At 39.1% G+C, this 23,698-nt stretch overlaps 3 protein-coding genes across 4 annotated transcripts; 2 read left to right on the top strand and 1 right to left on the bottom strand.

The window, feature by feature from the left end:
• The first annotated feature begins 232 nt into the window (after positions 1-232).
• On the top strand, positions 233-4,107 carry LOC103519030 (facilitated trehalose transporter Tret1). Its single transcript, XM_008484108.3, has 3 exons — positions 233-484; positions 799-913; positions 2,201-4,107. Exons 1-3 carry the CDS (start codon positions 272-274, stop codon positions 3,418-3,420), a joined length of 1,548 nt encoding a protein of 515 aa, XP_008482330.1. The 5' UTR covers positions 233-271; the 3' UTR covers positions 3,421-4,107.
• A 731-nt stretch (positions 4,108-4,838) lies between these two features.
• Positions 4,839-15,746, bottom strand: LOC108253661 (pre-mRNA-splicing factor CWC22 homolog). Of its 2 annotated transcripts, XM_026830656.1 has the most exons (5): positions 15,616-15,746; positions 15,305-15,456; positions 14,326-15,089; positions 13,479-13,531; positions 4,839-4,907 (listed from the first exon to the last, which is right to left on the bottom strand). In XM_026830656.1, exons 1-4 carry the CDS (start codon positions 15,708-15,710, stop codon positions 13,487-13,489), a joined length of 1,056 nt encoding a protein of 351 aa, XP_026686457.1. In that variant the 5' UTR covers positions 15,711-15,746; the 3' UTR covers positions 4,839-4,907; positions 13,479-13,486. The 2 variants fall into 2 exon arrangements, with proteins under 2 accessions (XP_026686457.1, XP_017303520.1); XM_017448031.2 differs by lacking the exon at positions 4,839-4,907 and having other exon boundaries at positions 13,463-13,531.
• Positions 6,262-23,695, top strand: LOC103519031 (facilitated trehalose transporter Tret1-like; the record flags this gene model as incomplete). The annotated part of the gene is made up of 8 exons (XM_008484110.3): positions 6,262-6,465; positions 11,034-11,251; positions 11,709-11,826; positions 12,061-12,246; positions 12,966-13,180; positions 21,250-21,429; positions 22,521-22,605; positions 23,121-23,695. Coding segments are annotated over exons 2-8 (1,497 nt in total), but the record flags the coding sequence as incomplete, so codon positions are not given.
• Between the last annotated feature and the right edge of the window lie 3 nt (positions 23,696-23,698).

The following is a 23,698-nucleotide window of genomic DNA, read 5'->3' as shown; positions in this document are numbered from 1 at the left end:
GTGACTTTAAGTTTGGAGCACTGCGCTATGTTATGAAGGTAGCACACACTATGATGCAGGATTCTTGGTCTATGACGTTGACAGGTTGACCCTCAGTGTGATCGGCAAATTCACTAATTCATTTAAATATTCATGGTCGGGAATTTTCATCGTGGAAATTGGAACCATAAGATATCTACGTCTTGAAATTTCTAAAAACTCAAAAGGCAATGACTTGGTCTAACTCTAAATCATCCCTTCCTTTCCGTTTCAGAAGTCAAGTTTCAACGAAATGCCCTCCGAGAAAGGCGGCGGTGGCGGCAAGTCCGGCAAATCTGGTGGCACTATTCCCAAATCAGACTCCACTTCTTCTGCCACCACGATAGAACCCTCCACACCATCCACCATTGAACCTGCAACCCCCAGCACCTCTGAAACCCAACCACTCCTGGCAGGGAGCAACTCAGGAGATGTCTCGGGCAAAGATGACTCGTTATCACGACAGGTAAGGGAGTTGGATTGCTTAACCCAAAGAAGAAGTAGCAGAATACCAGATGCTTATTTTTATGAGCATTTTGATGCATTGATATTCAAATGGGGCGCAAAAATACATGTTAAATATGTAGCACTGAAACAGTTCTCTCAGTAAACTATATACTTACGTATATGTATTTACATCAATTCCACTCGCTTTCTGTCGGAACTGAAAACCAAGACATTTGCAGGAGTTTATGGTTTCTTCGAGACATACATACATATTTATAAAGAAGTATAAACCAAACCAAACTATAAGACCAATCCGTTCTCTTTTTCTTCCAGATCTTCCTCAGTTTCATTCTCATCATACCAAGTATTGCTCCAGGAATGTCTCTAGGATACTCTGGGATCGCATTGGACCAGCTGCCCCTGACAATCAGCCAGGCTTCTTGGTTTGGTAATTACATTTCTTTATTCACTGATTCATATTCAAATAATACTTAAGAAAGCTCTGTTAGATAGAGATAGAGTTGATTTACATACTTTATGGTGGATATAGCCGAGGGGAAGTTAGGTTAATGCTGTTAATAGCCGATTGTGGAAGATTTCTTCTATTGCATGAGCCTATTCTTCACTCCCAATATCTCAATAATCCTAAAATCCAATGTTTACCTACCATGCTGGCACCGGTCGCTATGCGCATTATATTACCCTCAGCATGCTATACTTGGCAATGTCAGGAGGATATCGTATAATTTGAAGTCCAGCAGCTTTCACTCTATTGGACATGTCATCGTCTTCACCTCCCCAGCCCCAGTATTCATTACTGAACCCGTTCACTAGCTGGAAATGCTCCTTGTTTAGGGCACACACCTGGACGGATTTAATTGAAGAATATTAATTTTAACAAAGCAACCTCCGTGGTCGAGTGGGTATCACACTAGGCTTGCAGGCAGGAGGTCCGGGTTCGATTCCCGGCGAGGCCGAGGTTTTTTTCGGCTCTGTGCTTGGAGTTCGGGGTGCACTCAGCACTCAGCCTCGACAATTGAGTAGCTACTTTAATCGAGTAGCGCCCAGTGGCGGCATTACAAGTCGAAGAGACGAGCGATAATAAATATGATGATTGAGTAAATGAAAGACTTATAATACTGTGATACCCACAAAGTCGTGAAAAAGCTCTCTGCTTTACCACAAAGATTCATGATTTGAGATTGAATAGATGCATCATGCAATAAATTAAAAGAGGAACATTTTGGTTCAATAGAGAATGTTCAATAGAGTTCAGAAATCAATTAGTAGCTTTACTTTAAGAAGTAAATATTTTTGCTAATTTTCGTCAGAATCGTTGAAACTATTTGCGAGTTACTGTGTAGTAAACAAACAGGAATTAAATAAAAATGTTGACAAGTTAAAACACAACAATTTTACTTCGTTTGTTCAGCTGATAGTGTCTGATCTCTACGAACATAATAGTGGCTTAAGCGCTTAAGTACCAGAGGGAGAACAGCTCAATCACAGAAGGCAATAAAACTGCAAATTTTTGGCTTTCTCCTATCCTGTCTTCCTTCTCTCTTCGATTTCGGGACAATAAGACCATAGCAGTTACAGTTCCCTCTGTCAAACCTCTTAAAAAATAATATATATAAAAAAAAAATACTGTTAATAGCCGATTGTGGAAGATTTCTTCTATTGCATGAGCTTATTCTTCACAAAATCTAATAGTTTTCTTTTTTCTCTATTTCAGCAAGTCTCACATTTCTCGCGGCTCCCATTGGCTGTCTACTATCTGGGCCCATAATGGACAAGCTTGGTAGGAAACCAGCCATCATCCTGATTGGTATCGTGGGAATCATCGGCTGGTTACTCATCACCTACAGTTTAACCATCACGAATCTGTTCATTGGTAGATTCCTGACCGGTGTATCTGAAGGTCTATCTGCTTCTCCTGCTACTATCTACATCGCTGAGAGTATTATGGTTCAGAATACCAAGCTGAGAGGCAGTCTTGCTACCTGGGCGACTACTGCCCGTGCCTTTGGATTACTGCAAGTGTATTTCATGGGCTCTCTACTCCGCTATAGGAAGGTAGCAGCTATGGCCGCTATATTTTCAGCTCTAGGGACTATCCTCATTACATTCATTATTCCTGAGAGTCCTGCCTGGTTGAATTCCAAGGGAAGACGAGGAGATGCAGAGTGGGCAGCTAAACGGTTACGTCTTGGTCCTCCTAGCAATCAGACAGAACCTACATCCCGTGGTGATGCTGAGTCTGGAGCACAGGGAGAACAAATGTCCACTACCAACATCTTCAAGGAATTCATGAAGCCTGAAGCATACAAACCCCTCATCATCATATCCCTGTTCTTCCTGTTCCAACAATTCTCTGCTGTGAACGTGATCCTTGCCTACATGACAGACTTTGTCCGTAGCTCTGGATTCCATCTTCTCAATCCTTACTTCATTACAGTTATTGGAGGTCTCATCATCTTCGCTTCTGTCATTTCCATCTCGTTCATCCTCCCCCATACAGGTGTCAAACCATTATCTGCAGCCTCAGGAATGGGTATTGCTCTCTCTATGTTGGTCATTGGAACCTACTTGCTCTTTGAGAAAGCTCCCATTGTTAATTTCGAGTGGGGATTCTTCAATCTTATTCCTCTTGCAGCTTTGGTTCTCAATCTGGTTGCCAGTTCTGTTGGGTTCCTTCCCATTCCTTATCTTATGCTGGGTGAGATATTTCCTATGGAGGTCAAGGGTGTGGCTGCAGGTCTTGCCACATGCCTCGCTTATATCTTTGGTTTCTTTGCCGTTAAGACATGGCCCACGTTGCACTTGGCCTTGGGCAATGGCATTTTCTTCTTCTACGGTTTAGTAGCTGCCATAGGAACAGCCCATGTATTGGCATATCTCCCAGAAACCAAAGGGAAAAGTCTAGAGGAAATAATTAAGGGATTTTCGTCTTAGACATCACATAGCTTTCTAGCTTACTCTTCGAAAAAAACTTTTTTTTATACTTTTATAATTTATATATTTCTTGTGTTCGATTAGTTGGTTCTTTTATAGTGTGGTTTCCTATCACAATAGTGCGTGTATTGAAATTTGGTTCTTTTTCACGTTGGTGTTGGTAAACGTTTCATCAATATGTACAATTCCATTTCCTCCACTAAGACAATACCAACTTCTCCTTTGTAATTTTTCGTAGTAAAACTCTCTCCATAGCTTCCTATTGTTTAGGTTAAGTACCTATATTGAAAGCTATTGGACACCAAGAACTAATGTAAAATAACGTGTTCTCAATATTTTTCAAAAGCTAGGATAAAGAAGAGATTAATGAAATAATGATACCTACCTATACCTATGTTTAAACTAAACACTAAAATTTTGTTTCTGCAGATTTTTAATTCTATGTATGTATTTATTTTCTGTTTCTAACAATCGTCAATTTTTCAAGTAGATCTAGCAGTACTGTCATTAAATCATAGAAAAGAGTAGGAAAGTCCTGTAGAACTCCTAGATTTTAAGAACTCCAACTATGACACCATTAGAAGGTAGAATATTCTTTAGTAACCTATTTTTTTTCCATAGCTTTAACTATAATACTTATTTAATTATTATCCTATTGTTATCAATATACACATAGTTTTACACTAAGATTGTGTTTTCATTTTCCTCCTAATTTTTAATCGTTTCGCTACTCCCCAATGGTTCAGGGTATAAATTTCGAGATATTTTGACCAAAAGTTGGCACCAAATACCTCGGTTCGATGGCAAACACAATGGAGTCAACAGTGAAGTTAAAACTAACCGGCAATCGTTCATGAAATCATGAATTATGATGAAATGAGCAAAGAAACAGGCGAACTAAAGAAAACTTCATCGAGGAGGTATGTATGTATGACTTGGAAATTTGTTCGTTCAATCAATTAACGCCAGCTTAGTTAGCTTGGAGGGTAGCGCGCCTCCCTTGTAAGCGCTAGGTCGTGGGTTCGATTCTCGCCCGGGGCGGATTTTATCCTAAACAGATAAGGTTCGTTCTCGGAACGGCTGGCTTCCTCCTCACTCCGCTTTCAGGACAATACGACCGAAGCAATTATAGTTCCTTCTATTAAACCTCTTTAAAAAATCAACCTGAATCAATAAACTGGGTAAAAAAAAACTCCAATGTCAAAGTAGACAAAATTTACATACATACTTATGTAGTAGGTAAGTAAGGAACTCTTAATGTTCCCCCCCCCCCCCCTCCATTGGTCCCTGGGCCCTCCAAAAATTTGCACACACACTTGAAACAGACGGAGATGGAGAACCGGGGTTTTCAATATCTCCATCTCCGTTCATCTCATTTGAATACCCGGAAAAACCTGTTATGAAAAGCTCTTCCGATCTGTGATGGTACCCAGGTAGTCGTCCGTTCACGTAGCTGAAAATCAGTGTTTAATGGGGACCAAGACCATCTGAAACAATACGAAAAAAAATCATGTCAAAAAAATTGGTAAAAAGTTCCTTGTGGAAAGAGTAAAATAATCGTAAATATTATTTACCAGCCTATAGCACGAAATGGGACGACATAGTTGTAAGTAAGTTGATTTGCATATATCCCATACCTATCTAACTAACTCTCAATGTGTATGAACTTAGCAAATGCGTTGTGATATGTATCTACATTCAAGATTTCAATAATCAAGATCATAGCACGAGCGGCGCGGATCGGCGATAGCACGTTCAATGCACCAGTTTCCGATGGATCACTTAAGAAGTTAAGGAACATTGTGCGTGGTCCGTGGTTGGTATTCAGAAGGATGACCATCTTAGCAATCGTATGCTACCGACTTCTCCAGGCTCCACTCAGGCTGAGTGAGGTTAATATGCGGAGTTATAATCAAGATCATAGCACGAGCGGCGCGGATCGGCGATAGCACGTTCAATGCACCAGTTTCCGATGGATCACTTAAGAAGTTAAGGGACATTGTGCGTGGTTGGTATTCAGAAGGATGACCATCTTAGCAGTCGTATGCTACTGACTTCTCCAGGCCCCACTCAGGCTGAGTGAGGTTAATATGCGGAGTGCGGAGGCGGATGGCTTATTAGCTTATTGTAATGTAAATGCAGTTTTCTTTGTGTTATTATGTCACAACTTTGGTGCTCACTGCAGCATTGTAGGATTTTTCCAATATCTCAATAATCCTAACATCCAATGTTTACCTACCATGCTGGCACCGGTCGCTATGCGCATTATATTACATAGCTACTCATTTTCTTCACGAGGCTGAGTGGGCCCCGCAACAGCCAGTCACGGTATCAATCATTTGCATGATACAAATTTCTTGACCCCGCCGGGAATCGAACCCAGGTCTCCCGCGTGCAAGGCGAGCGCAGTGACCACTACGCCATGGGAGCTTTATTAGCTTATTACCGAAGAGAGGATGAAACCCTCGTTACTAAAAATCAGTTATACAGGGATGTTAAACCCCTATAAAACAAGTTTAATATACACGGTTGGGTCCACACTGTACGTCGGAATACTCAATGGCTGGGTTTAGTAAAATGAATGGCTCGGTTCTCTCTGCTCTAACTTGCTAGGTTACCATGGGTTTCAGAACTCAGTCAGTTCTCAGTTGTCTTCTCAGTGAGAACAAGAATTGAAACCCTCGTTACTAAAAATCAGTTATACAGGGATGTTAAACCCCTATAAAACAAGTTTAATATACACGGTTGGGTCCACACTGTAGGTCGGAATACTCAATGGCTGGGTTAGTAAAATGAATGGCTCGGTTCTCTCTGCTCTAACTTGCTAGGTTACCACGGGTTTCAGAACTCAGTCAGTTCTCAGTTGTCTTCTCAGTGAGAACAAGAACTTGAATCGCGGAATCACGTATGTAAATATTCAAACTTGCGTTTGTTCTTTTTAAGCAAATTCCAAAATGTACCTTGTTTCTAGGTGTTGAATTTTTCAAAAGGATACCTACTCTGGAGCTCCTCTTTTACATGTGCTTTTGTCGAAGAAAAACCAAGGTATGAGTTTTTTAAGGAGCTTTTAATATTTGAAACAGTGGAAATTTTTAAAATTAAAAAAAAAATACATATATGCTTTTATTGTATGCAAAAAATTTGAATATACAAATTTTTGATAAAATGTGCAATTATTGTGATATTTATTTGTGATCCAAGATATATCTTTTGTGAACCAAGTTTTAAGTCAATTGGTAATTGGTTCAGTAAAAGATAAAAGTGGTTCAAAAGTTCAGTAAAAGTTAGTTAGTAGATTTGACCCACACATAGGTAAAAGCAATTAAGCAAACAGAGATCTTAAGTTAAATAAAAGCATACTATTATTACAGCTACAGTTTGAAATCTATAGTTATTAATTAATTCAGTAGGTACATATTTGTTTTTCAAAGAAGTGTGAATTCTCTTCACGCTTTTAAAAAAAAAATATATAAGCTTTAATTGTATGCAAAAAAATTAAATATAGGTACAAATTTTTGATAAAATGTGCAATTATTGTGATATATTTTATTTGTGATCCAAGATATATCCTTTGTGAACCAAGTTTTAGGTCAATCGGTAATTGGTTTAGTAAAAAGTAAAAGTGGTTCAAAAGTTCAGTAAAAGTTAGTTACTAGATTTGACACACATAGGTAGAAGCAATAAGGCAAACAGAGATCTTAAGTTAAATAAAAGCATACTATTATTACAGCTATAGTTTGAAATCTATATTTATTAATTTAGTAGGTACATAATTCAGTACATGTTTATTTTTCAAAGAAGTGTGAATTCTCTTCACGCTCCTTTTGTGTTGATGTCCCCGTGTGTTGGTTATATAACGATCTCCTAATGTTGATTGTTTATCACATGATAGTCTCTAAATACAGATAGTCAAATCTTACCATTCTTCCCCGTGCATATCTTATTTTGATACAAGCATGAGCATCTTATTTTAATATAACACAAGAACTACCATTGTTTCCATAAAGTATTAAACGCCTGACGCGGATAGTAAAATACAAAGGGATGCCATCAATTAACCCTCCAAGTCCTGGCGTTACATATATGTAACACCAAACACATGTCAGTAGATTTCGCCTCCAGATGGCTAGACACTAGGAATAAGCATCTTATTTTAATACAACACAAGAACTATCATTGTTTCCATAAAGTATTAAACGCCTGACGCGGATAGTAAAATACAAAGGGATGCTATCAATTAACCCTCCAAGTCCTGGCGTTACATATGTATATGTAACACCGAACACATGTCAGTAGATTTCGCCTCCAAATGGCTAGACACTAGGAATACGTGTAGAAACTGATAAAATTGATTGTCAAGAAGATGCTCTTTGGTCCTGATCTAGTTTGGCAAAAATATTTGGAGCAGAAGTATGTTCGTGTTATTACAATAAAAAAAAAGAAAAAAATCGAGGGAAAAATAGTTTTCGGTCTTACTGGGTTAAAGTTAATATGCTGTAATATTAATCCACAAAAATACGTCTTTTTAAAGTTCCTCGTCAATATAATTCTAAAGGATTTAACCATAGATCGACAAACTACCCGCCTCTTTACATTAACCTCACCCAGTTTGAGTGGGGTCATGAAAGTCAGAAGAACGTAATGCCCAAGATACTAATCACAGCTGTTTAACTTCAGTAATCCACGGGGAATTGGGGCTTCAATCTCTCTACTTAAGAGGCAAATAATAATCAAAACATAGACCAAGTCGTCCCATAATCCTTGAACAAACGAAAATTTGTCAAGACGCGGTATAATGAGACCCTATACTACGTCGTATTGAGATAAAATTTTGCAGTGATTGGTGATTGGAACCATTTAGCAAACAGTCCCATATGACACGAGACCTGGCATAGCATCAAAAGACTACTTGTGCACCAGATGATGCTATCTTGCAGTGATTGGTGATTGGAACTTTAGCAAACAGTCCCATATGACACGAGACCTGGCATAGCATCAAAAGACTACTTGTGCACCAGATACCAGATGATGCTATCCCATCAGTGTCCACATGTTATGACATCAGAATATCCAATCCATTGACTACAGTAGGTACATAATAAGTTAATATCACTTGTTTGTTACATGCGGTACTACAGTAGGTACATAATAAGTTAATATCACTTGTTTGTTACATGCGGTTTTCTTTATGACGATAGCAACATTTACATGCGTACATATGTACTTGGTTCTTTGTGTCTAGCTGACCATACATTGTAGAATTGTGGAGTATTTCCCTTACACATGTCTATCAAGATTCCTAGGCAAGTAAATAATCCCTCTTACATGATGTTAATAGATCTAGTTTTCTACTATGGAATCTATGGATGTACTCGTGTGAGATGAAGGTTGTACTTGAAAGAAATTTGCACGCGCATTTCAATTGCAAAAATGTCAACTTGTTAAATTGTGGTTTTCCCGTGTTGACTTATCATGTGCTACTCTACAGAATACACGAGTGTAAAGATATGTCCACACGTAGTCGACGGGCAATCAATATCGACTGTAACCGTTTACCGATCGACGGCCGTCAACTATGTATGGACATAGCTTAAAGCTGTGTCCAGGCGTAATGGACGAGCATCTTTCGACGAACATCGATTAGAGTGGACGGTTTCACTTCGTCGATTGACGTCGATTTTATGTGGACATGTCAGTCGACCGTCGAACGACGCCCGTCGATAATACATAATTGTGTGGATATAGGTTTATGTGACCGCATTGCTATGAAATAAAATTAATAGATCTAGTTTTCTACTATGGAATCTATGGATGTACTCGTGTGAGATGAAGGTTAATTGTACTTGAAAGAAATTTGCACTTGAGACCCTATACTACGTCGTATTGAGATAAAATTTTGCAGTGATTGGTGATTGGAACCATTTAGCAAACAGTCCCATATGACACGAGGTGTAAAAGTTAGGGTAAAAGAACACTCAAATAAGCATCATTCAATAGGATAAGGAAAGTCGTGTGATGTTCACACCAGATTTTTAGTGTAAAATATATGGAATTAAATTTAATATAACTGGGAAAATATTAATATTTATTTATATTTGACACGATTCCAAGACTTTTTTTATGATTTTTCATAGGCTGATATTTATAGTTAACTTGGAAAATAGGGCCCTAAACTAATCAAATTTCTTTCGTGTATATGCCGAAGATGTGTTCCGAATTTAATAAAAGGGAACAAACCGGTCGGTAACAGACTACAAAATTGTCGAGTTAGAACTTGAAATTCACTTCGCTCCTTCAATTAGTCTCTTATTCAAAGATTCTGCAAACATCATTTTTCATTAGTTTACGTCATACTACTTGAGTGATTTTGGAGTACCTACTAGTGAATTACATACCTACCTAATATCGTGTTTTATGTGGGAGTTAGAATATTCCATGTAATTTTCTTATATTATTAATTCACTCATACCTATAGGTACCTACTTACCGTTTCACTTTCTTTTTCTACTTCTTATCTTGTGATAATTTATTTTAAACCACTTGCGTTATAAATTCCTTATCAGTGTGATAATTTATTGTGAACTCCTTATCTTTGCGATAATATTGTGACAGTGACTAATGTGTCGGTAACAGACTACAAAATTGTCGAGTTAGAACTTGAAATTCACTTCGCTCCTTCAATTAGTCTCTTATTCAAAGATTCTGCAAACGTCATTTTTCATTAGTTTACGTCATATCTATTACTTGAGTGATTTTGGAGTACCTACTAGTGAATTACATATCTACCTAATATCGTGTTATAGGTGGGAGTTAGAATATTCCATGTAATTCACTCATACCTATAGGTGCTTAGCGTTTCACTTTCTATTTCTACTTCTTATCTTGTGATAATTTATTTTAAACAACTTGTGTTATAAAGTCCTTATCAGTGTGATAATTTATTGTGAACTCCTTATCTTTGCGATAATATTGTGATAGTGACTAATGTCAGAAAGTAGTCTACTTTTAAGGGAATTACTGTGTGAATAATTCTGTCAGATTCTGGAATAATCTGAATTCCAGATGAATTGAATCTGAGTAATCAGCTAAGCTCGACATTTGGAGCCATGCGACGGACACCTAGAACCTTCAATGTAAGAAATGGATATCCTGGAGTCTACAGGTGCTTACTTTGTACATCCTGGGACAGGTGCTATTATCAACGGTGTGATTATCCTAGGAGCTGCAGTAAGTGTATCCTTCATACTGCCTCAGCTAGGAGTGAGACGTCTATCCCTTATCTCGTGTAGTGGCTGGATATCCTGGAGTCTACAGGTGCTTACTTTGTACATCCTGGGACAGGTGCTATTATCAACGGTGTGATTATCCTAGGAGCTGCAGTGAGTGTATCCTTCATCCTGCCTCAGCTAGGAGTGAGACGTCTATCCCTTATCTCGTGTAGTGGTTTTGCCACCTCTATTTTCCAAGTTTGATCAAAATCGTGCAAACCATTCAAGTTTTATCGCGGAACAATCAAGTCAGAAGAACAATAAAACCGGGGGGAGTCACTCATTCGGATACCAATCACGCGCAACGTTTTCACAAATAAATAATGTTGTTTTGTTTAATTCCAGATGACAAGATGATATTTCCCAGATTCAATTACACCATACCCATCTGGTGAAACCATCACAGTTTCCCCTCCATCGGTATAATGGCAGAAACCGAGAAATTACTTGGCAAAACCAAGAAATCGTACGCCCATCCTGTAATTGCCACCAGCAGCAATGCAGCGGACATCATTGACATTTCCAATGGGGAACATACCGACACGCCCACCCTGTTTAGATTGGTAAGTTTACAGGAATATTATAGTGGCGATAACGAAAAAGGTTTCCGTAGCTTTACCTCAGGATTGAAATTTCTCTTCTACGTAAAAGGGGCCTTTTTGAAGACTACGAATACGAGTAGCTTCCTAATCTTCCTATCAGGGTGTCTACCAAAATGGAAAAACCAAAGTCCTCTCTCTTCCCAGTTTTCCAGTCGTAGACACCCTGTACTATAAGCAGAATATAAAATAAGCTCATCGCCGATGTTTCGTCTTAATATCTGTGCCTTGAAAGGCTGACACTTTCTCAGTTTAACGTAACCCGTGGTGGAGGGATGCAATAGTCCTACATACTGGACTCCGCACACAGGAATTTTGCCAGAAACGACCCCCATTTCAATGTAATGTAATGTAACCCGGGGTGGAGAGACAAGGACCATTTGATATGGATTAATTCAACGCCTACCTCATTTGTTTCCAGATATACTTGGGCCTCATTGTGATATTACCAGGCGTAGCCCCTGGGATGAGTTTTGGGTTTCCAGCCGTGGCACTACCTCAGATGAGTTACTTGACGATCGACCAAGCATCCTGGTTTGGTAAGTAGAAAATCAAATAGAATGAATCACATTAAAATGATAAAACGAACAAACTGAGTTCTAGGTTTGAACTCAATAATTGCTCAGATGGTCATAGAGATGGATACCAATTATACGCGCAAAGTTGCCTAACTTGAATAACAATTGAAAAAGATTTTCAGATTTTTAAAATAACAATATTGTGACTGATCCAATTTAACCTATTCCTAATTAAAATAATCTTCCCTATTTCAGCCAGTATATCTGCCATCACGATGCCGATTGGCTGTCTACTGAGCGGACCAATCATAGACAAGTACGGCAGAAAATCCGCTCTCATGATAACCAACGTACCCAGTTTATGCGGCTGGTTACTAATGGCCACCAAATCAGACCTTATTAACCTGTACATTAGCCGTCTTCTGTCCGGACTGTCAGTAGGTAAGTGGCTATCAATCAGGAGGGGGCGGGTTCGAGGCCTTTGATGGCAATGCCCTTGCCCTTGACTTTCCGTTGGTATGAATTTTTCCAGAATCAATATTGTAGGTGTTGCGTTTGAATTACTTAAGCAAGCGAAACAAGCTTAGGACTGATATTATTGTGGTCAAATATTCAAACAATGTTGAGACTGGTATTGAAACCACACCCTCCTGATTGCCAGACGGACGTCTACGCCACCGAGGTCGATACAAAAGGGAGAGGCTGATAATTTTACAAAAGGAATTTAATTTTGCTGTTGTTCAAGTCATAATTTTCCATTAAATTTCAATAAAAATTACTGAAATTATTGTAGTTTTTATTTTTAACTTTTAATTCGATTTAAATTGGTGTAATTTTCCCATCAATCAATATGAAGAACTAAACATGCAAAATAACACGAAGTTTAAATTATTTTTATACCAAATTATATCTACTTACTCACTACGTAAATATAGATTGTTCTGTAGCTACATGTATTTTGCTAAAATATCCATTTTTTACACATTATTTTTAATATTAATTGTACTTAATGACAATGACTATTATATACCTACTAACCATGTTACGCATCACAGTAGGTGTAAGTTGCAACATTGTAAGTTAATAATTGCGCTCTTTTTTTACTTCTCACATATTATTTTCAAGGTAACTAACTGAAATCTTTGTCTATTTTTTCCTAGGTCTGGCCACAACCCCTGCCGCAGTCTACGCCGCTGAATGTATCACCATTCACAACACAGACCTGCGTGGTAGTCTCTCCACCTGGTCCACCATAGCTCTCACTAGTGGCATTCTACTCTCCTACCTCACAGGAGCATTCTTCTGGTATACCACAGTGGCATATATTGGAGCCTTCGTGTCTTTCTTGTCCCTGGTCCTAGTCGCTATGATTATATAAAGTTAATAATAAAACACTTGATAAAAGGCTTTGATTTCACTTATGGAAAAATCTAAAGTTGTTTTCAGCAAGCAGTAATAAAACTTTTAAAGGGGAACCCTTATCCAACAAAGTAGAAAACATGCTGAATAACTACAAAGGAGTACAAATAACTACCTGATGAAATAACTGATGTCTCAAACAACGTCGGATACTAGAAAATAATAGGTAGGTACCTTCAACTAATTGTAAAAAGTCATGCAAGATAAATAATAACGACACAAACACAGACACGAAAAATGTAACATTGGCTTACTTTTCACGTTATTTTATTAATTCTACGTTGAACATATTGGTCATATTGATTACTTTCTAAAATAATAACGTAATATTTTTTAACAAGGCCGGCGTTTTGTGAAGCTAATTTCGTCGGAAAGAATTGCATTCTTTGTCGTTGTGTCTTTTCAGTTTCTGGCAAATTGTGCAATTAGTGTTTGAGATAAGGAAGTGATAACAGTTGGTTTTTTCCAACAATGATGTTGTGGACATTTTTCTAATCGGTGACGTACTCTAAAAAATTACTTTCGTTAAATTTGTTTACCGGTCATTTTTTCAACAAGAGGGCATATCAACTGTTAGGTTGGTTTTTTCCAACAATGATGTTGTGGACATTTTTCTAATCGGTGACGTACTCTAAAAAATTACTTTCGTTAAATTTGTTTACCGGTAATTTTTTCAACAAGAGGGCATATCAACTGTTAGGTACCTACTGTGAACAAATTTGTGTCATAAGATTCCAGGAAGTTTTAGCAGAACTCAATTTGGAAAGTAGAGGATCACTCACGTAAGTAAACTTGAACCTATCACCTATCAGTCCTTTTACAGCAGATGTATCTTGCTTCGGTAGGGTAGTGGTAGTGGTCAAGACACGCGTCTTGTAGTCAAGAGGGCGCGGGTTCAATCCAACCGAGTATGGAATTTTATGCTCAAAACATCACCTATATACCTACTTATTTGCACTAATAGTGTGGGTAGTAGGCTACTTTATAAACTACAGTAGGTACGAATGGTTATACGATTCACGATGAATTGTTTGTGGGTAATACGAGCATTTTGCATTCCGTGCTAGTTGTAGGTAATGGGCCAATCGTCATATTGATTACTTTCTTGGGTTTGACATCTTTCTGTTTCTTGAGTTTGGCTGAATCAGTTTTAGAAGATTTGAACAAAGGTTTTGTTTTGGCTTTCTTCTTTTTAATATCGATGCTATCACATTGATCAGGATCGAATGTTGCTAATTTTCTTTTTAATTTGGAGTTGGTTTTCGATTTCGTTTGATTGTGGTTTACAAAAACGGAGGAAGTGTCGTTTTTAGCTACTAATGACTTTGCTTTTTGGTTCAAGGTGTTTTCATTTGGACTATCCGATTCGTTTTCTACTACTAAACTGTTTGTAGGTTTATTGAACATCAGGTCTTTAAGTTTTCTTTTTTCTTTCTTTTTGGTTGATTTCTTTGATTTCCGTAGTTCTCCATTTGTTTTAATCAGCTCCTCTGCTATTATACCTTTTGAAATATCTTTCTTCAATTTGAATTGATTTGAGTCAACAGATTTAATTTTCTTTCGTTTTTTCTTTGACATTATTCCATTGCTATCATGGATAACATCTCGTATCACAATCTTATTAATTTCTTCATCTTCTGCAGGACTTTCTCTTTTAATTTTTCTCTTCAGTCTTTTTTCCTTTTTACTTCTTTTTTTCTCCTTTTTTGTTCTATATGTAGGAGTTATTTTATCTATGTTTTTATCAACGTCAACTTCTTCTTCATCTTCAATACTATCTGAAGGTGTTACTACTTTTTCAGTATTAGATTCATCTATTGATTTAATAGATGGTTTGGTGAACAAGTCATCTCGGGATATGATTTCTGCAACACAAAATAAGGTCAAAATTAGATCTGGAGGTCAGTGGTTCAAGCCTAAGTCAGGTCATAAAATTTAGTAAGATGTATTGGACATTTGTGACAAGTATTCATGATTAGCACAATTAAAACGCCTTCAGCAAGTTTAATACCTTGTGTATTTCCATTCTTATTTCTATATTCTATGAATATCGTTGTAAATTTCATCACACGTTTCTTACCTCCCATATCTTCCCAGTCCTTTACACTTGCAAGATCAACACCATCCTCTTCATCAGACAGAGGTTCATTTTCATCACCCAGGTATTCTTCATCTCTAGATGGAGATTTGATATGAGGTAGATTTATTCTGAAAACATCAGCAGCATTGCATCTGAAACAAAACAGGGGATATGTGGTTGGTCCTGAGGTAACACAATCTCCAGTATCAGCAAAATATTGCATTTGTTTTGTGGAGCTCAATATCAACAGTCCAGACTTGTAGAGAGTGGTAACTTTATCTACTTCATTTACACATTAAGTTTTGACTTACCCTAACACAGCTATTTCCTCTGCAATCCATATCGCCAAATCTTCAGGTACTGGACTAGAGCTCCATGGTTTCTGATTTAGAAGAGAACCTTGCATTGTCTGATGAATCAGTCGGTACGATTTGAATGTCTGCTTTAGTCAGGTCTACCTGATAGTGAGTGGCCGGCCTTATGCTCGCCACTCAAGCTCAGACCTAATTGTTGGTCTGTTGGAAAGTCTGAGAGACCTAGGTTTCGAGACTTTTTCCGCCGGGCATAAGGGCTTACTGCTCGTTAGTTTCATTCAAGCAATAGGTACATATCTACCTATAATAATCAAAAAATATTAAAGCAACATCCACGGCCTGAGTGGATATCACATCAGGTTTGAAGGCCGGAGGTCCCGCGTTCGCTTGTCAGCGGGATCGAAATTTTTTCAGCCCACACCGAGGCTTAGGTGTAGGGGCAAACAGCCCTAAAGGATGGGTTAAGCTTATACGAATCGCGGGGTGAACTCAGCCTTGTGAGTACAATTGAGTAGCTACCGGCTACTTTATCGAGTAGCGACCATGAGTGATTGTTACCTACTCTATTCAAAGTAAATCAAGTGCCAAAAGCCAGAGGAGCCAGCCTATTTATCTTTGAAGGTAGCGCGCCTGCTGTGTTGTAAGCGTTTAGCTCGGGACAAACTTTTATCAAACCTCTTGAAATTAAAATAAATAAATAAATCTAAATCATGATTTCTTTGTGCTGAAGCTGAGAGCTTCTTCACAATTCTTGTGGATATCACAGCATTACTAAGAGCCTCCTTTACCATTACATTTATGACACGTATTTTTTTTTTTTTTACTCTGGTAATGCCGCCACTGGTCGCTACTCGATTGTCCTCATTAGGCGGAGGGCACCCCGAACTCCAGTTGGTATCTCCACATTTTGTCCCCTTAGTTTCCCATCATAATAATGTAGACATATCTATGGATATGTCTCCATTATTTAAAACCAACCTTTTCAATAAGTCCCAGCCATTTGGTTCCCCTGAACTTGAGTTTACATTTGTAGATTAATCGAGAGCAGAGGGCACCAGCACATTCCAAGTTGACCCTTTTGATTAAGCTGGTGAGATGAGTGATTTCATCTTTGAAAGAAGTGATATTGACACCTGGAAATATTAGAGAAAGTCAAAGGGTAAAATACATAATAATATCCTGGTAAAATTACTTTTCACAAAAAAAGGCAAACAGAAAAAGTAAATTGCTGAAATATTTTCAAATGAAATACCTACATAAGTGTTTACTTATTTCTATTAATGGGCATCAAACCCAGGAACTTTTGAATGACAAGCATGTTATTGCCCCTAGGTACAATACTTACCTGACTTTTTATGCAAGGTGATAGAGGTCTGTGGTGGTTGCGGCAACTCCAGAGTATTCCAATGAGTTATTAATGTTGGTACCATTGTAACTATACATAGAAGTTATTGATGAATCTTTGTTTATCCACTGATAATCTGAAACAAAGGCAAATGATTTCAGACAAAGTTACACACAGAGTGCTACCTACTTTTGCTCTTCACAATTGGCTTGCAAAAAACACTGTGTGGTTGCACAAGGCAAATAACACTAATAACAGGAACCCTGCTGCTGTTTACAAACAGCAAGTCTCTTGCACAACCCACATTACATGATATTTATAGCCTGTGGACACTGGACACAAAGCTTGAGACTTGGAAAATTACATCTCTGTCCCATAACAGTCCCAAGAGCTCAAGACAGGGAAAACTCCTATCTTATTCTATCTTACCTTTGACTGATCTAAAACACTGTGTGGTTGCACAAGGCAAATAACACTAATAACAGGAACCCTGCTGCTGTTTACAAACAGCAAGTCTCTTGCACAACCCACACCCCACACTACATGATATTTATAGCCTGTGGACACTGGACACATAGCTTGAGACTTGGAAAATTACATCTCTGTCCCATAACAGTCCCAAGAGCTCAAGACAGGGAAAACTCCTATCTTATACCTTTAACTGATCTACCACCTTACGGACACAGACGTTGGTAAGAACACAAGTTACGGATACAAGGATTCCTTATAAGTATCTCTTATCACTGGAAAAACTCAAACAAAAGTAGAAATTCAGAATTCAGTACATTTGGTCATTTCTCATTTGGGTTGTGCTCTCCAAAAATCAGTTACGGATACAAGGATTCCTTATAAGTATCTCTTATCACTGGAAAAACTCAAACAAAAGTAGAAATTCAGAATTCAGTACATTTGGGTTGTTTTCTGTTCTCTGCAAAAATTTAAAAGTTTACTTTCAAATTTTGAAAAACCGCGCGTTGAAACTTAACCTCAAAATCGGAGCACGTGGAAATGGAAAAGCATTGCGTGTTGCATAATGCCCGAAAATGTTCTTGCGTTAAGTCCAGTCCACTGATTTTAACCTCCTGGAAGAAAGGACAGCCGCTAATCGCTTTGAGTTTACGAGAAGGTAGGAATTAAATGGTATTTTTAATTATAATTATGTAAGGGTTGAGAGGCGCTCTCTTCAGCGTCATTTCAATTCAAATTACCTATTTTAGGTGCCGCTTGTGGAGGTAGGAGGTAGGTAATTTTGGCTATTCGTGGAGAAAGCCAGCCGTCGCGTCGCGAGAACGAACCTTACCTGTTTAGGATAAAGAGCGCTAGTTCGCCGCGGGCGGGAATTGAACCCGCGACCCCCAGCACTTGCTTCTATAGTTCCAAGTTATCTAGGCTGACATCAGTATATCAATTTGAAGCCGTCAATATTATTCTATGACAAGGCATATCAATCAAATGTTTCCACTGAGCATGTCTACTCCATTGCCTGAAGTTATTATTACTCTGTCATCACATTGCTTTAGTTTAGCCTCAGTAGAAGTGGCCATATTCTCAATAACATTCTATCACAGTTGATAACCGCAACCCGTATTCAGTACTTCTCAGTAGACAACTTTACAGTGCAGTAATTTTCGCAGATTAAGAACCCCTCTCACTTGTCGTTCGGAAAAAAAAATCGTATCGTGCGTAGTGGGAACACTCTCAATAAATTCTAAATATTTTACATTGCCTACAGGACATTTAGGGGGGAGGGGGGGGGAGGAGGAGGAGGAGGAATCGAATGAAACCCACAAGTGGGAATGGGGTCTAAAGTGACGAACAGATGTATTTATACTAATGGCTTTTACCTAGAGGTATTTTAGATATGTAGGGTGTTACCCACATAACCCAACCTTAGTGCAGGGACAACTGTAGGTATTTATACAAGTGGCTTTCAACTTAAAGGTATTTCAGTAATGCAGGGTCCTACCCACATAACTTGACCTTAGTGCAAGGACAACAGATGTATTTATACTAATGGCTTTTACCTAGAGGTATTTTAGATATGTAGGGTGTTACCCACATAACCCAACCTTAGTGCAGGGACAACTGTAGGTATTTATACAAGTGGCTTTCAACTTAAAGGTATTTCAGTAATGCAGGGTCCTACCCACATAACTTGACCTTAGTGCAAGGACAACAGATGTATTTATACTAATGGCTTTTACCTAGAGGTATTTTAGATATGTAGGGTGTTACCCACATAACCCAACCTTAGTGCAGGGACAACTGTAGGTATTTATACAAGTGGCTTTCAACTTAAAGGTATTTCAGTAATGCAGGGTCCTACCCACATAACTTGACCTTAGTGCAAGGACAACAGATGTATTTATACTAATGGCTTTTACCTAGAGGTATTTTAGATATGTAGGGTGTTACCCACATAACCCAACCTTAGTGCAGGGACAACTGTAGGTATTTATACAAGTGGCTTTCAACTTAAAGGTATTTCAGTAATGCAGGGTCCTACCCACATAACTTGACCTTAGTGCAAGGACAACAGATGTATTTATACTAATGGCTTTTACCTAGAGGTATTTTAGATATGTAGGGTGTTACCCACATAACCCAACCTTAGTGCAGGGACAACTGTAGGTATTTATACAAGTGGCTTTCAACTTAAAGGTATTTCAGTAATGCAGGGTCCTACCCACATAACTTGACCTTAGTGCAAGGACAACAGATGTATTTATACTAATGGCTTTTACCTAGAGGTATTTTAGATATGTAGGGTGTTACCCACATAACCCAACCTTAGTGCAGGGACAACTGTAGGTATTTATACAAGTGGCTTTCAACTTAAAGGTATTTCAGTAATGCAGGGTCCTACCCACATAACTTGACCTTAGTGCAAGGACAACAGATGTATTTATACTAATGGCTTTTACCTAGAGGTATTTTAGATATGTAGGGTGTTACCCACATAACCCAACCTTAGTGCAGGGACAACTGTAGGTATTTATACAAGTGGCTTTCAACTTAAAGGTATTTCAGTAATGCAGGGTCCTACCCACATAACTTGACCTTAGTGCAAGGACAACAGATGTATTTATACTAATGGCTTTTACCTAGAGGTATTTTAGATATGTAGGGTGTTACCCACATAACTCTCGCGAAGCGCTACAGTTTGAAAAAATAGACAAAGACAGAAAAAGTTGACATTTTCTCGTTTACAGAGGTTCGGAGATTTGAATTCTCGTTTATAGAGGTCCATTTTGCCTTGTTTATATGAGCGTGGGACTTAGCAAAAAAGGGGCCATTTTCTCGTTTATAGAGGTTTTATTTTCTCGTTAAACCAGGTTTTTGGCCCGAAAATGAAGGGGATTTGAAAATTTCTTGTTTATCCAGGTTTCTCGTTTATCCAGGTCTCGTTTATCCAGGTTCGACTGTATCTTGCTTCGGTAGGGTAGTGGTAGTGGTCAAGACACGCGTCTTGTAATCAAGAGGGCGCGGGTTCAATCCAACCGAGTATGAAATTTTATGCTCAAAACATCACCTATATAGGTACCTACTTATTTGCAGTAGGTACCTAATAGTGTGGGTAGTAGGCTACTTTATTAACTACTATTAATGGTTATACGATTCACGGTGAATTGTTCGTGGGTAATACGAGCATTTTGCATTCCGTGCTAGTTGTAGGTAATTGGCCAATTAGTGTAAGTACCTACCTAATGATTATTTCATGAGTCAAATTAATGACTCATCAAGGATGATGCAAGTTATGAAAGAGTGACGAGAGGTACTTACTGACAGCTACAGCTATTTTTAAACAGTACCATACCGACCTCACACCTCAGTGGTGTACTTTGACCGCGTTTTACGAAGTCGTAGTTGGCTATTATACGTAGGTTCAATCCTAGATTCATCTCAATTCTGAATTGGTAAACCCCGCATAAGTAGCTCAATCCTAGATTCATCTCAATTCTGAATTGGTAAACCCCGCATAAGTAGCTCAATCCTAGATTCATCTCAATTCTGAATTGGTAAACCCCGCATAAGTAGCTCAATCCTAGATTCATCTCAATTCTGAATTGGTAAACCCCGCATAAGTAGCTCAATCCTAGATTCATCTCAATTCTGAATTGGTAAACCCCGCATAAGTAGCTCAATCCTAGATTCATCTCAATTCTGAATTGGTAAACCCCGCTCTTAGTGATTAGCGCGGCGTCTTTTTAATCTAGAGGCTGTTCGAGTCCAAATCGATAAAATTAATCGAGAAACAAACCAATAACTTTTTTATCACATTTCAGATCCCCGTCATGAAATCTCTCAAGCTGTGCCCCCTCAAATCCTACAACCTCCTCTCCTCGTCCTTCTCCACCTCCCCCCTCTCCTCTTCCTCTCACTCATGTAAACTTCTAGTGGTGGGGGGAGGGGCAGCAGGATGTTCCATGGCCGCCAAGTTCACCTCCAGACTGGGCAAAGGCCAGGTAAGAATTTGACCGCATTACTATAGTCTTAAGCCGGCCATTCCCTGTCAGGTAGACCTGACGCAGGTACGTCCGTCAGGTCTACCTGATAGTGTGTGTGCTCATCAGGTGGACCTGTTCAGGCGTATCTGTCAGGTCTACCTGATAGTGAGTGGCCGGCCTTATGCTCGCCACTCAAGCTCAGACCTAATTGTTGGTCTGTTGGAAAGTCTGAGAGACCTAGGTTTCGAGACTTTTTCCGCCGGGCATAAGGGCTTACTGCTCGTTAGTTTCATTCAAGCATTAGGTACATATCTACCTATAATAATCAAAAAATATGAAAGCAACATCCACGGCCTGAGTGGGTATCACATCAGATTTGAAGGCCGGAGGTCCCGGGTTCGCTTGTCAGCGGGATGGAAATTTTTTCAGCTCTGTACTTGGAATTCAGGGTGCTCTCTGCAAAGCCTACTCCGAAGCTTAAGGATAGGGGCAAACAGCCCTAAAGGTTGGGTTAAGCTTATACGAATCGGGGTGAACTCAGCCTTGTGAGTACAACTGAGTAGCTACCGGCTACTTTATCGAGTAGCGACCATGAATGATTGTTACCTACTTTAAATATGTACTTAGGTAACTCTCGTTAAGTTCATACACCTTTACCATTCTCATTCTAAACAGGTGAGCATAGTAGAGCCTACAGACGACCACTACGTCCCCCAAAAGGCTGCAGTTACATTATTTTATCAGGTTTTCTAGTCTTCCCACGACCACCGCGCGTCAAATTCAAACAGTAGTCTTTATGCCAGCCTGAGTTACCTTGGAAGATTTCAAGCTTATCTTGTGAGCGGGTCGTAGGTTCAATTCCCGCCAAGGGCGAACTAAACAGATAAGGTGCGTTCTCGGACCAGCTGGTATTGGTAAAGGTAGGGCCATCGGCTTTAATAAACGCCCTTGGTCACTGCGACCTGGTTAGATCTTTTGTGACATTCCCTTTATTTTTTCCTAGAAGAGCCCCAGACTTCTTACGAAGGCCAGGGTTCTTTTAGGACTGATTTCTTTGACTTCTTTAGGTGTTATAATCATCCTTAAGAAGTATATCAGTCGTTTGTGAGAGGCAACACCCTATCGGTACCGTATGTTGGGGTCAGGATTCCGGCAAGTGTCTTGAACACAGCACCATGAAGCTGGACAGGGCAAGTAGGAAAGAGTTGGGTCAGATCCTAAATATGTAAAGGTGTATCCTTTCGGGAAACTAACCATTGACTGTGTTTACTCCAACATGAAATGGTCCCGATATGTATGGAAACGTCTCCCTAACATGAGAGATAGATTCTTTGATTCTTCATCAGACAAATGGCAAATTTTCATTCGAGTCTCAGATAACCATTTAAAATACAAAGTGTCTCCAAAACATGCGTTCCGTGGTAGCCAACGTGGTCAATTTTCCAGTGGTCAGCTGATCTGTTTCCCGAAAGAAAAATCCACCTCTCTTCAACACCTTTTTACCCTACAGGTATAGAGGGTTAGGATCTGACTCATAGCAAACTGCAAAGAGTAGTTATTTTTATTAACTCACTCACACATTTCTTCTCCCCTTAGGTCTTCAGGTCTCTCTTTACCCTACAGGTATAGAGGGTTAGGATCTGACTCATAGCAAACTGCAAAGAGTAGTTATTTTTATTAACTCACTCACACATCTCTTCTACCCTCAGGTCTTCAGGAAGCTCTGGACCAACCAGACAGCGGCGTGAGTACCAACTACTCCCCCCAATATGTTGAGAAAACATTGCGCAATCTTCAGCACTTCCAGTCCGGTCCTGTCCTGTACACATTCCCCGCCACGCCTATCAAGTGTGGAGGTGCCCCTATGAAAGCAGTGCTTATAGGAGACGAGTATCTGAGGAAGCATAAGAAACGAGACGCTGCCAAGTTGACCTACTGTGTGGGTATCTCAATGCTTATAGTGGCAGTGTATATGTCTTATAGTGATTCTATGCCAGGACAGGACTTGTACATATTCAGTATCATTCCATTCCTTGCTATACTATCCAGTGTACTGATGTCAGGTCTAGGCTTCATACCCATCCCATACTCCATGCTAGGGGAAGTGTTTCCTACCAATGTCAAAGGTATAGCAGGAGGTATCGCCAGTAGTCTATCCTCCATCTTCTGCTTCATCGCTATCAAGACATATCCTCACCTGTTTGAAGTGTTGGGCCCGGGCATATTCTATGCGTACGCGTTCGTAGCATTCTCCTGCTGTCTGTTCGTGAGGAAATATCTGCCCGAG

The sequence above is a fragment of the Diaphorina citri genome, unplaced genomic scaffold (genome assembly GCF_000475195.1).
Source record: "Diaphorina citri unplaced genomic scaffold, Diaci psyllid genome assembly version 1.1 scaffold2489, whole genome shotgun sequence".
In the NCBI taxonomy this organism is placed as follows: domain Eukaryota; kingdom Metazoa; phylum Arthropoda; class Insecta; order Hemiptera; family Psyllidae; genus Diaphorina; species Diaphorina citri.
The sequence above is the reverse complement of the archived record's forward strand: the minus strand, read 5'-3'. Positions and strand labels throughout refer to the sequence as shown.